This window comes from Mustelus asterias, chromosome 7 (genome assembly GCF_964213995.1).
Source record: "Mustelus asterias chromosome 7, sMusAst1.hap1.1, whole genome shotgun sequence".
In the NCBI taxonomy this organism is placed as follows: Eukaryota; Metazoa; Chordata; class Chondrichthyes; order Carcharhiniformes; family Triakidae; genus Mustelus; species Mustelus asterias.
The window spans coordinates 8,596,808-8,609,689 of record NC_135807.1 but is presented as its reverse complement, the minus strand read 5'-3'; the positions used below and the strand labels follow the sequence as shown (position 1 = coordinate 8,609,689).

General features: G+C 44.8%; 1 protein-coding gene across 2 annotated transcripts in view; it reads right to left on the bottom strand.

Annotated features, from left to right (window-relative positions):
* Window positions 1–10,037: 10,037 nt before the first annotated feature.
* Window positions 10,038–12,882, bottom strand: part of kcns2 (potassium voltage-gated channel modifier subfamily S member 2) — a 91,831-nt gene continuing 88,986 nt past the window's right edge. For both annotated transcript variants that reach the window (XM_078215649.1, XM_078215648.1), the window contains exon 2: window positions 10,038–11,657. In XM_078215649.1, the coding sequence (XP_078071775.1) occupies window positions 10,175–11,623 (1,449 nt within the window). In that variant the 5' untranslated portion in view covers window positions 11,624–11,657 and the 3' untranslated portion in view covers window positions 10,038–10,174. The remainder of the gene's footprint in view (window positions 11,658–12,882) is intronic.

Genomic DNA, 12,882 nt, shown 5'->3' with positions numbered 1-12,882 from the left:
GTGACTCAACTGCCACTGTCCCCTTGGAGAATCAAAGTTTCCTGAAGCAATATTCCTTTGAGGACGTGGGCTTGTTGTTCTGGGTTTGTAAACTTGGTTCAGAGAGTAAGCTTACCTCCAGGCACACCTCCTTCTATCTGCAATTCTATTAATGAAATTTCCGTTTGTTCCTCGGCCTCTCACAGGGATTGCCAGAAGTACATCAATGAAGAGACAAAACTCAATGCCAGAGGGTGCGTTACAGTGCAGGGCCCACAATGCTGGCTAGAATAACAGGGTAAAAATACACAGCTACTGCAAGGGAAATATCCATGAAAACTCTTCATAGCTTTATGAGAGAGCAACTGGGGAGAACTGGGGAGGGTTGAACCTTCTGCTGCTGAGAGTTGGTGGCAATCAGTAAAATTCAATAATAGTGTAGGCATCAAAGTGACATCACTTGACCCAATTCATAAAGTTCCTGCCTGCTCTAAATGGGAGCACTTGCCATTAAGAAATATTGCCCTCACACCTCCCATGGAAATCAGGTGATATGTAAATAAAGCTTAAGGGGGAGAGTAGGTGTTGAGAGAAGACATCTGATTTTTTTTACCTGCCAGTGCCCCCTCATGAGAATAAAGAAAGTAAAATTGAACCCTCTATCTCCTTTAGGAGTGATTGCACATTGTCTGGGTACAGTAGGTTGGTTATTTTGCCAAAGGTATGTACAGCCACCGAAGGAGTAATTTAAAAAAATACTCCAACATTCATCAAAAAGGGGGAAAAATAAACCAAAGGAAAACTTGCAATGTGCTATACCAATTCAAAACAAAGAATCACGAATGAATACAATGTTGTATGTACTAATGTATTCTGGTCTTGTATGGAATGCTGGAGGCTCCAAGTAGATTATAACAGGATGCTGGTACAGTGTCTCAAAACCAGCCAACTTGACACCAAGTTCATGCCAGATTTTGAATCTTGCCAACTTTTGGATGAGGCAATTCGGGCCAGGATGGTCGGGGTCAAGGGTCTTTCGAACCACTTGGTGAACCACTTGAAACATGTGGTTTGCATTCCTTTCTGAATTGAAGCCATCATGCTTTATTTTTGTCTGATCACTCCTCTGCTTGGCTTTTTTGGCCTTGAGAAAATGTTCCCACCTCCAAGGTGCTTTATAAATCTTAGTTATTAATAATTATGATTGATTCGGTCTGAAACGTGTTTTAGATACAGTTTAAACTTGATAGTTCCCCAGGACCAGGTGGGATGCATCCAAGGATAGTGAAGAAAGTAAAAGTTGAAGTTGTGTCTATAATCTTCCAATCCTCCTTGGATAAGGTGCTGGAGAACTGGAGGATTTAAAATATTGCACCTTTATTCAAAAAAGTGTGTACAGGTCAATGCAGCAACTACAAGCCAGTCCGTTTAATCTCAGTGGTCAGAAAGCTTTTAGAAACAATAGTCCAAAGCAAAATTAACAGTCAGTCAGACAAGAGTGAATTAATTAGAGAAAGGCAACACAGATTTGTTAAAGGGAAATCATGTTTAACTAACTTGATTGAGATTTTGACAAGTGATGTAGTTGTTGTGGTGTACTTGGATTCAAAAAGTGTTTGACAAAGTTTAAATTTATTTATTAGCGTCACAAGTAGGCTTACATTAACACGGCAATGAAGTTACTGTGAAAATCCACTAATCGCCACACTCCAGCGCCTGTTCAGGTACACTGAGGGAGAATTTAGCACGGCCAATGCACCCTAACCAGCACAGCTTCTGGATTGTGGGAGGAAACCAGAGCACCCGGAGGAAACCCACACAAACACGGAGAGAACGTGCAATCTCCACACAGACAGTGACCCAAGCCGGGAATTGAACTCAGGTCCCTGGCGCTGTGAGGCAGTAGTGTTAACCACTGTGCCACCATGTTGCCATAAATACCAGCAAAGCTGAAGCCCGGTGAACAAAGGAGCATCAGCAGCATGGATATGAAGTTGGCTGAGTGACAAGAGAGACCTGTGAGTATGTGTGCAAAAATCATTGAAGGTGGAAAGGCAGGTTAAGAAATCAGATAAAAAGGCACACAGGCTTTAGAACTTGAAGCAGAGAGGATAACAGTGAGGAGATTACGATGATCCTTTTGTGATGATACTGTGCCTTTAAGAATGTTTCTATGCAGGCTTTTTCAAGCAGCTCCTAGCATTTTAATTTGGCACTGTAATGTCTGTAGCCGGTGTCCTCTAGTTGTTACTGAAGGAATATAATTGGAGACATGTTTATTTTAATCTGGAGTAATGCAGTGTTCTGGGGTTTTAATCACCCCTTGGGATTGCTGGGTGGAGCATGATTGACAGCTCAGGTGCTGCCTGGGGACAGTTTTTTCCAGAGAAAAGTCTATGTTTTTAGTTTCAGTTCATAGAATCATACAGTGCAGAAGGAGGCCAATCGGCCCATCGATATGCACCCTATCTCCACAACCCCATAACCCCATGTATTTATCGTAACTAGTCCCCCTGACACTAAGGGGCAATTTAGCATAGCCAATCCACCTAGCCTGCGTATCTTTGGACTGTGGGAGGAAACCGGAGCACCCGGAGGAAACCCAAGCAGACACAGGGAGAATGTGCATGTGTTCAGTTACTGTTAGAAGCTGGTGGTAGAAGGCAGTGTGTTTCTGTCTCTCTCTCCAGAGGCATGCTGATTTGATTTTGATTTTGATTTATTATTGTCACATCTATTAACATACAGTGAAAAGTATTGTTTCTTGCGCGCTATACAGACAATGCATACCGTTCATAGAGAAGGAAATGAGAGAGTGCAGAATGCAGTGTTACAGTCATAGCTAGGCTGTAGAGAAAGATCAACTTAATGCAAGGTAAGTCCATTCAAAAAAGTCTGACAACAGCAGGGAAGAAGCTGTTCTTGAGTTGGTTGGTATGTAACCTCAGACTTTTGTATCTTTTTCTTGACCGAAGAAGGTGGAAGGGAGAATGTCCGGGGTGTGTGGGGTCCTTAATTATGCTGGCTACTTTGCCGAGGTAGCGGGAAGTGTAGACAGAGTCAATGGGTGGGAGGCTGGTTTGTGTGATGGATTGGGCTATATTCACAACCTTTTGTAGTTCCTTGCGGTCTTGGGCAGAGCAGGAGCCATACCAGTGATACAACCAGAAAGAATGTTTTCTATGATGCATCTGGAAGTTCAAGGACTGAGAAGCCTCAAAGTTTTAATCCAACATTCAAAGGACCAATTCACAGCAGGTGTTTAAAAGCTGCAAAAACCAGCATCACGTGAGCGTACTTGCTTTGTGTGCCAAGTCTAGAATGGGGTGTATATTTGTGGGTGTTGTTTTACTTGGAACATCTTAGTTAGCTAGCTGTTAAGGTTTATCATAGTTGATTCTTGTAATTAGTAAGTGTTATGCTGAATCTTGTTATTATATTCTAACTGTGTTCTTAAATAAACTTTGTTTGATAAAAGCTTACCTGTGGGTCACTTGAGTCATACCTGGAGTGAAACACCTTATGCTCACCCATGCCAAAATCAAATGTAAAACTTCAGGTCTAGGCTATCTTCATAAAACACCCTGGAATTTCTGGCCTAGGTCTTAACACTTTAAAAAACATTGCCTCAGTCTCAACTGGTTCCAATGCTGGGCACTGCACTTTGGAATTGAGAAATAAGCAACGGATTAGCTCTGGTTGGAGTGATTGGAAGAAGTACAGTGGAGGGTAATGTGATAGAAAGGTTCCACTGAAACTGAAAGGCAGAATCTACAAGCCAGTTGGCCTTGTTACATATTGCAGAAACTTACATGACATCAAGAAGAAAGGACATCAACTGGATACCAATGAGATGCAGAAGCTGAGATGGACGTGAAAGGACAAAATCAGTTCTTTGTGACGGTATGGTCAGTGTTGTGGAGAGGGAGAGTGAGAGAGAGAGAGATGTGGTGAGGCGAGTGATGGAGATGGGGCTGCCAGGAAGAGGAAGGCCTATGAACAGATGGAAAGATGCGGTGGTGAGAGACTTAAACACAGTGGGATTGGATGGAGAAAGGTGACTGACAGGAGGAGATGGAGGAGGGGGAGATGGAACTAGCATTGTGGTGACCCCAAGTAAAATGAGAGAAGCATAAAGAAGAAGTAGCAGTGAAGGCATGAGGGAGGGTGCAGAAATGATTTTATGTGGATATATTTAAGAAACTGGGTTGTCCTCCTTCGGGAAGAGTAGGTTAAGAAGAGATTTAATAGAGATGTTCCAAATCATGATATGTCTAGAGAGGGTAGCTAGAAAGAAATTCTTCACATTGGCAAAAAATCAAAAATCAGAGGATACAGGTTTAAGGTGATTGACAAAAGAACCAAAGGCAATTTGAGGGCAAACCTTTTCACACAGTAAGTGGCTAGAATTGGAAATATACTGCCTGAGAGGATAGTGGAAACATTCACTTGTGGCTTCAAAAGAGAATTGGATTGGCACCTGAAGAGAAAACATGTTCTGGGATACTGGGAAGGGTGGAGGGTGAGTCCAGTTGATTTACTCTGGCAGAGATCTGGCATGGCCAGCATGGTCTCCTGTACTGTAACCATTCTAAGATTCCATGATACCAAAACATTGGTCAAGTTAGTGCAACACGTTCACAAACGTTGAGCTAAAATGTCATTCAGGTCATCAAAACTAGAACCAGGAATCTCAGTAACCTCACAGTCAGTTGCCGGAATTCTACTGCCCTGTCGCCACGGAATTGGAGTGAGCGAGGGATGGACAACGGAAATGTTCGTTGACCTTGGGTGGGATTTTCTGGTCTCACTTGAGTGAGGCTTTAAATTCTCGCCCAGAGTCTTTTTTTCAGATCTCCTGTGGGTTTATCCTCAAAATCTCTCAGTCTCACTTCAGCCCACATTAGAATCATAGAAGAATAGAATCCCTACACTGCAGAGGGAAGCCATTCAGCCCATCGAGCCTGCAGTGACAACAATCCCACCCAGGTCCTATCTCTGAATTCACCCTCCTAATTCCCCTGACACTGAGGGACAATTTAGCACGGCCACTCAACCTAACCAGCACAGCTTTGGACTGTAGGAGGAAACCGGAGCACCCGGAGGAAACCCTTGCAGACATGGGGAGAATGTGCAGACTCCGCAGTGACAGTGCAGTGCCGAGGTCCCTGGCGCTGTGAGGCAGCAGTGCTCACCGCTGTGCCGCCTAGAACATCCAGCAATTCTCTATTCAAAGTAAGAAGGATTTATTCTATGTGGAAGTCAGGTCGCTTTGAGGCTGCCAGTTCCTGGGTGATCCAGAGAGTGAGCCATATCTACATACTTCTTTGATGTTTCCACTTGTGAAGGAGTCCAAAATCTAGGAGCCATAAAAGTAACAGTCACTAATTAATCCAAAAGGGAATGCAGGGGAAATGTCTTTCCCCAGGGAGCGGTGAGAATGTGGTGTTGCTGCGCCTGCCGCAAAATGTGTGTTTTAACCCTTATACGGTGGACAAAGAATGTGAATAGGCATCTTGTTAGTACAATAATATTTATTTACGCACAATTATTAATCACCCACCCAATCAACAATAAGTTATCTTATAGAATACTGAAGTTCAAGTCCAATACTAGACCTTGACTTAACTTTTGTGTGACTGGCAGGTACCCAGGCGGATATTGGTCTTTATCTTCATGTTGGTCTCCGTAGTCCTCTGCGTAGTCTGGTCCTTCGGTCTGGTCTGATACTCTGGCTCTGGTCTTCCTCCCTTCTCAGGTGTGGTGGCTCTTCTCGTGCTGGTCGTTGCTGGTGGTGGTCACCGTTGTTGTTGTCCATTCATTGAGGAAGAGAGAGAGCTTCTTCTGTTGCGCAGCACCCATTATACCTCATTGGTTTTCGCGCCCTTTTTGACCATTGCCAATCAATCGATCAGGACTCGATCACCCTGATCGATAGAGTCCCATCAGGTGCTGCCACACCGATCTCTGGGTGTGTACCCAATGACCAAATAAACCTGTTGGACTTTAACCTGGTTTGTTAAACTTCTTACTGTGTTTACCCCAGTCCAACGCCGGCATCTCCACATCATGTGTACCCAACGGCCATGCCTGTAGGTGCTGGACACATGTAGGTCACATGCTTCCCTTCAAAATAAGGGGTTACGGCGCCCCTATGTCTGGTAAACAAACCAGTTTGACCAGAAAGTGGCCTTTATCCTGTGTATTCCAGCTCTTGCAGTTCTTTATCTCTGTCCAATTTCTTTTGAGGCTGCAGCCTGTCTGTTTCAGTGCTCATCCAATTATCCCAGAATGCTCTTGCAAAGCACCATCTTAGGTGGCCCGTTTGGCCACAGTGGAATTAGTTGTCAAGTGAAGCAGCAAAGGCTGATAGTGTGGAAGGGTGAGCCAGATAAGTACACGAGGGAGAAAGAAAGTGAAGGCTATATTGGCTGGGTTAGATGGAGGTAGGCTCATATGAGCATAAACAGCAGTAGAGAGGGCCAAACGGCCTGTTCCTGTACTCTAAATTATATGTCATATTTGAATCTGATTAATTTTTTGCAGAGCAGTAGCAGGAGAAGCAGATATTAATATTTGCTTTCCATGAATATGTAAAACATGCTTCTCATCTATATTAATGCCACTAATAAATATTACACAGAATTATATTATCTGCTGCTGTGACCTAATTAGATCACTGAGAATTTGTCATGTGTGTAGTATGTCTGAATAAAAGCGACTTTTGCAAAAGAAACGTGCTCTCTCATTCATGGAGCATGTCCCAAGTTTTCGAAACAATTGTCAAGTTCTCCCTGGGGCTGCATCTTATTAAAATGGATAATCGCTTTATTATGCTCGCAGGCATTCTTGTGATTTTTACATTTGTCTGTCACATCTCATCCCGAGTGTAGACCGTTTAATTTCACCCACTGAAAAAGGGATTAGTTCATGTAGGGATGATTGATGTGATTTGTTTTTTACCAATAGATGTCATCCAAAAAAACATTTCCAGTTCTTTTGAATGACAATTGATAGCATACAAATACTGAGAAATATATCAACCCAGACATTTCTGCCAAAATAATAGTGGGGCTAATGGCTCTCTCTGTTATTTAAGTACTGAGAAACTGTGGGCGAGGTTCAGATGGAAGCGGCAATGTAGAAATTGATACTTCGCAATGGGAGATGGGCTGTTCCGCTGTTGGCTTTGTGTAAAGGAGGCAGTGGCTCGTGTTAATATCGCTGGACTGGTACTTCAGAGCCCAAACTAATGCTTTGGCGACCAGGGTTCAAACCCCATCATGGCAGAATTCAAAGTCAATTAATAAAACCTGGAATTGAAAAAGGTCGTCTCAGTAATGGTCACTATTGTCGATTGTTGTAAAAACCCATCTGGTTCACTAATCCCTCTGCCACCCTTACCTGGTCTGGCCTACATGTAACTGCAGACCCACAGCGATGTGGTTTACTCTTAACTGTCCCCTGAAATGGACTAGCAAGTCACTCATTTTAAGGGCAATTAGGGATGAGCAACAAATGCTATCCTTGCCGGTGACGCCCACATGAAAGAATAAATAAATGAAATGGCATCTTTCTGTCATGGCTCCCATCCACTAAATCATCGAGGCAAAGTAAACTTGTCCATTTCAGTCTAATTATTCTTATAAGAACATGATGAGTCCACAATTTGCGAGGTTTCTTTGTGCGATTTCCTAGGCAGTGAGTAATAGGAATTTATTGAATTATGGAGAAATCACATTCTCGCCCAATTCCGACATTTATATTTGTATTTCCAGCAAACGAGTCAGAACCAGGTGTGATTCCCCTTTGAAATGTATATGGTCTCACTTAGTATTTACAGGACAGAAACAAGCCATTCGACCCAGCTAGCCCAGGCTGGCATTTATGCTCCCCATGAACCTTCTTCCACCCTGCTCTGTCTGACCCCATCACTTTATCCTTCCATCGCTTCCTGCCTCGTGAGTTTACCCAGCTTCCTCATACGTACAGCCATGTTATTCACCTCTAACACTCCTTACGGTAGTGAGTTCCACATTCTCACTCCCTCTCTGAGTGAAGAAGTTTCTTCTGAATTCCCTGTTGGATATATTATAAACTATCATCTATCATGTATATCCCCCAGTGCTGGTGTTGGCTGCAAATGGAAAATCCTCTTGACATCCAAACTGTTCAAACCTTTCATAATTTTAGGACACCATGGTCACTCCTCCGTCTTCTCTTTTCTAGATAAAAGAATCCCAACTTACATAGAAATTAGGAGCAGAAGTAGGCCACTTGTCCCCTCGAGCCTACTCAGCCATTCAATAAAGTCATTGCTGATCTGATTGTAACCTCAACCCCACATTCCTGCCTCCCTCCTGATACCCCCTCTCCTAGCTTGTATAATTTTGGTGAGTTGTTTTTGCATCTTTTGGATATAGTGTGCATTATTAACAGCCTTTTGGGTTAGAGTTAGGGCACAGAGAATGTGACCTTCTAGTTGCTTGCTATATTTCTCGAAGCCATCAGAGGAAGCCAGTCTTCATTTCTCCAGTTAAATACGTTTGATTTTTTAGTTCAAGAATTAATTTCAAAAGAGAAAAAACATACCAAACGCAGGGACAAATTAGTAATGCATAAAACAGGGTGAAATGAAACCACGTGTTTAGCATTTAGAATGCATTCTTTATTAAAATTCCTGTGGAAGACCAGATTTGTCTGTGATGTATGGTGAAAAGTTCTGGACAAAAGATTCATAGTAATATAGTTTGGATAGAACATTAGCAGCAAGGATCTACAGCATTTTCAGTAACGCACCTTCCAGGCAGTTCATGCAGTTTAAAGTTCAGAGTTTGACATGCATACTTTTCCACAAATATATCAAACTGCACGACAAAAACAGCAACAGATATAGGTTCAGTGAGGAATACTAAACCCACCCTCCTCTGTTTGACAGATTCAGACTGATTCTGATTTTCTCATGATGAATGAGTAAAGGTTATTTTCTTTCTATATTAAAGCACAGTTCTTTATACATTTCAGCAGTGATGACATTTTTACAGAGTACTTACAGTAGCACACTTTGAGTCTACTGTACAATTTAGAACATTACAGCAGGGAGAGATATCCAATTTCCCAAGCGCCAGCTATCACTCAGTGGCTAGCAGCACTTTTGCCCTTTAGGACCAAAGGATCATAGAATGGTTAAAGCACAGAAAGAGGCCAATTAAGCCCTTTCAGTCAGGGGTTGCAGGTTCAAGTCCCAATCCAGAGACTTGGCGCAACAATCTTGGCTAATGCTCTGGCGTAATATGGTGCTGTCTTTTTGGATGGGGCATTAAACCAAGGTCCTGTCAGCCATCTCAAGTGGACATAGAATATCCCAGGGCACAGTTTCAAAGAAGAGTAGGGGGCTACTGTTTGGACATATTCAGTAATCTGGACAGTTCTATCTGGTAGCCAAGAGCATTTCAGTGTATGTGAGTCACATCGGACTTATTTATAAAATGATATTTTAATTAGTACTCCATTATTGTCTGGGGAGTGCTTTTCAGAGCATTAAGTGGTCAGATCACCTATAACTTTATGCATCACAGTACAGCATAATGAAACTAGGATCTCAAAAGTAAACAGCCTTGGAATTAATATTTTCAATATGGGTACGCATCAACTTAAGAACAAACTATGATTAAAATAAAGGCTGCTGCTTCCAGCAAAGACTCATTCCAAGTCTTCATCGTTGTGTTCAAAATTCTCCATGGTCTCCTCGCTCCCCATCTCTGTAATCACCAGATATCCTCTTTCCTCCTATCCTGGCCTCTTGTGCATCCCCCATTTAAATCGTTGCACAACACCCTGAACCTTCTGTCTCCTTGCCTCACTTTCCCCATTAAGATGATGCTTAAGACCTCCCTCTTTGACCAAGTTTTTGCTCATCTGCTCGAATTATCACCTTATGTGGCTCAGTGTCAAATTTTGTCTGATAACCCCCCCCGCGAAGCATCCCTAGATGTTGCACTACATTAAAGGTGCCAGATTAGTGCATGGTTTTGTTCTGTCTATGACAACTGTGTTAAAATAGTTTGGGCTGAGGACACTGGCTCTGATGTGTATTAAATGCAGTGTTTTATTTGTGATTACTCGCTCTGTTGTATATTGTTATCTTGGGAGGTTCTGTGTATATTTACACCCCACTCGATAGTTCAGGCAGTGTTCAATGTACTGAGTTCACACTGTGTTCGCTGGGTGTACCTCTGTTCATGTTATTCAGACTGGCCATCAGGGACTTCATTCTACCTGCGTAGTAGTCACGGAGATTAAGCAAAGGCAGTTCGGCCAGACGCTCATCAAATTCACAGCTCCTCATGGCGTTCTCTAGATTCTTTTGGCGCCGGTAGAAGTGCGAGAATTTGTTGAAGATGAGGGTGATGGGGAGCACGACCACCAGGATCCCGGCTAGAATACAGGCGGAGGCTGTCAATTTGCCCCCGATACTAACAGGTACCACGTCCCCGTAGCCCACCGTGGTCATGCTGACAGTGGCCCACCACCAGCAAGAGGGAATGGTGGTCAAACCAGAATTCTCTTCTTTCTCAATGGTGTAGGCCACGACAGAGAAGACGGAGACCCCGACTGAGAGGTAGAGTAAGAGCAGTCCCACCTCTCTGTAGCTGTGCTTTAGGGTGGCTCCCAATGATCTCAAGCCCGTGGAGTGGCGAGCCAGCTTGAGGACCCGGAATATTCTCATCAGCCTGAGCACCTGCGCCACACGGCCCAGGTTGGCCAAGGCGGGACTGCTGTCGATGGCCAGGTTCACCATCAAGGTCAGGTAAAAAGGCAAAAAGGACATCAGGTCAATGAGATTTAAGGGCCGCTTGAAGAAGTGCCTCAAACTAGGCGAGACCAGCAACCTGGCCAGCAGCTCAAAGGTAAACCAGGCAATGCAAAAGTGTTCGGCAATCTCAAAGCGGGGATCGTCTCTGCTGTTACCCTGACTGTCCACAAGTCGGAATTCAGCCATGCTGTTCAAACACATGGTGGCAATGGAGCCTATGACCATCATTATGGACAGAGCACTATAACATCTACTCGCAATGTTGTACCCTGGGTTTTCTGACATCAACCAAAGACGTCTCCGGCAGTTGCCCAAGACCTGGCTGTCGTACTTGGAGGCGTCCTTGTAGAAGGTTAAGACCTCATCAAACGAGGAGGTGGTGCTGCCCTGGTCACTACTCGTCTCCTCCCCCTCGTCCTGGTCACCTCCCATTCCCGCGGCCTGGAAAGTGGCCCCGGAACCGGAGGGCTCGATGAAGAATTGGCTGATGCCCCAGTACTCGATCTCCTGGCTGAAGGAGAAGATGCAGAGCCTGCCGGCAGCCTGGAGCCGGCCCGTCCGGTAGAAGTTGAGGATGTGAGGGAAAAGGCCAGGGTTCCGATCGAAGTAAAACTCCTTCTCGCGGTCGTCGTAATCGTCGCAGAGCTGGAGGATGGACTCAGTGGTGCGGCACCACAGCAGCTTGGCCAGCCGGGTTTCGGGAAATCGCGATAGGGTCTGGTACCTCAGCCTCCTCTTCAAACCCCCAACATTGACACAAATCTCACCGTCACCCAGCACCTGCTCTCTCTGCTCTCCACATTGAACTTCCTGCACTGGACCAGTCATACTGAGAGCTCAGGTGAGAGTACGGAATACAGCCCTGAAACACACAGGGAGAATACACAGAGTGAACCAGTTACCACAACTGACAACCGGGAACCCGGCGGGGGGTTGGGGGTGGAGGTGAAGCAGAGGAGAGTGGGGGAGGGGGAAAACTGGAGGAGGGGCGAGTGGGGGAGGAGGGGGAGAGTTGGGGGAGGAGAGTTGGGGAGGGGAGAATGGGGAGGGAAGAGTGGGGGAGGGGGAGAGATAGAAGGGGGAGAGTTGGGGGAGAGTGGGGGGACAGGAGAGTCAGGGGGATGGGGGAATTGGGGGAGGGGACAACTGGGGGAGGGGAGAATTGGGGAAGAGGAATGTGGGGGAAATATGAATATTTGTTACATTTTCACCATCTAAAATCCAGAGTAAGAGCCCGGGAGAGAGGGACAGAACGCGGTTCACTCCAGATTCGGGTTTCTCAATTTCTGGGAAACCTTTTAATTTCCTCCAGAAACTGGGACAAATCCCGGAGCAGAATCTCCCATCTGGAATTTCCAATAAAACCATGACAGCAAAAAATGAGAAATAAACTTGTAAAAACTGACTTCATAAAATGGCAGCAGCGGCAGAACTAGATCCGGATCGGAGACTCCGGGTTCAAAGTCCGGAATCCACATTAACGACTCTGGGTTCAAACACTAGGATCCGGATCAGAGAGTTTAGGATCCGGATCACTGACTCCAGGTTAAACCTCGGGATCCGGATCTGAGACTCCGGGTTCAAACTCCAGAATCCACATTAGAGACTCTGGGTTCAAACACGGGATCCAGATTAGTGACTCCAATTTCAAAGTCTGGGATCCAGATCTGAGACTCTGGGATCTGGCTGAGTGACCACAGGTTAAAACTCCAGGATCTGGATCAGTGACTCCGGATTGAAACTCTCTTATTTCTTCTCTCACACACACAGATGATCTCATTCTCTCTTTTCCATACTCTCTCATTTCCCCTTCTCCCTCACGTGCACTCCCTCACCCCCTCTGTCTCATACAAACCAACTCTCTCTCATCCCCTCTCCCACACACACTCTCATTTCCTTTCTCACATTCACTCTTTTTCTCATTTTCCTCTCTCCAACACGCATATACGCATTTTCTCACATTTCCTCTTTCACACACTCTCATGCCCTCTCCCTCACACACACTCTTCCTCTTATTTCCTTTGATTCTCCTTCTCCCTCTCTCATTCCCTTTCTCTCACGCACACACTCTTTCACTCCTCTCTCTC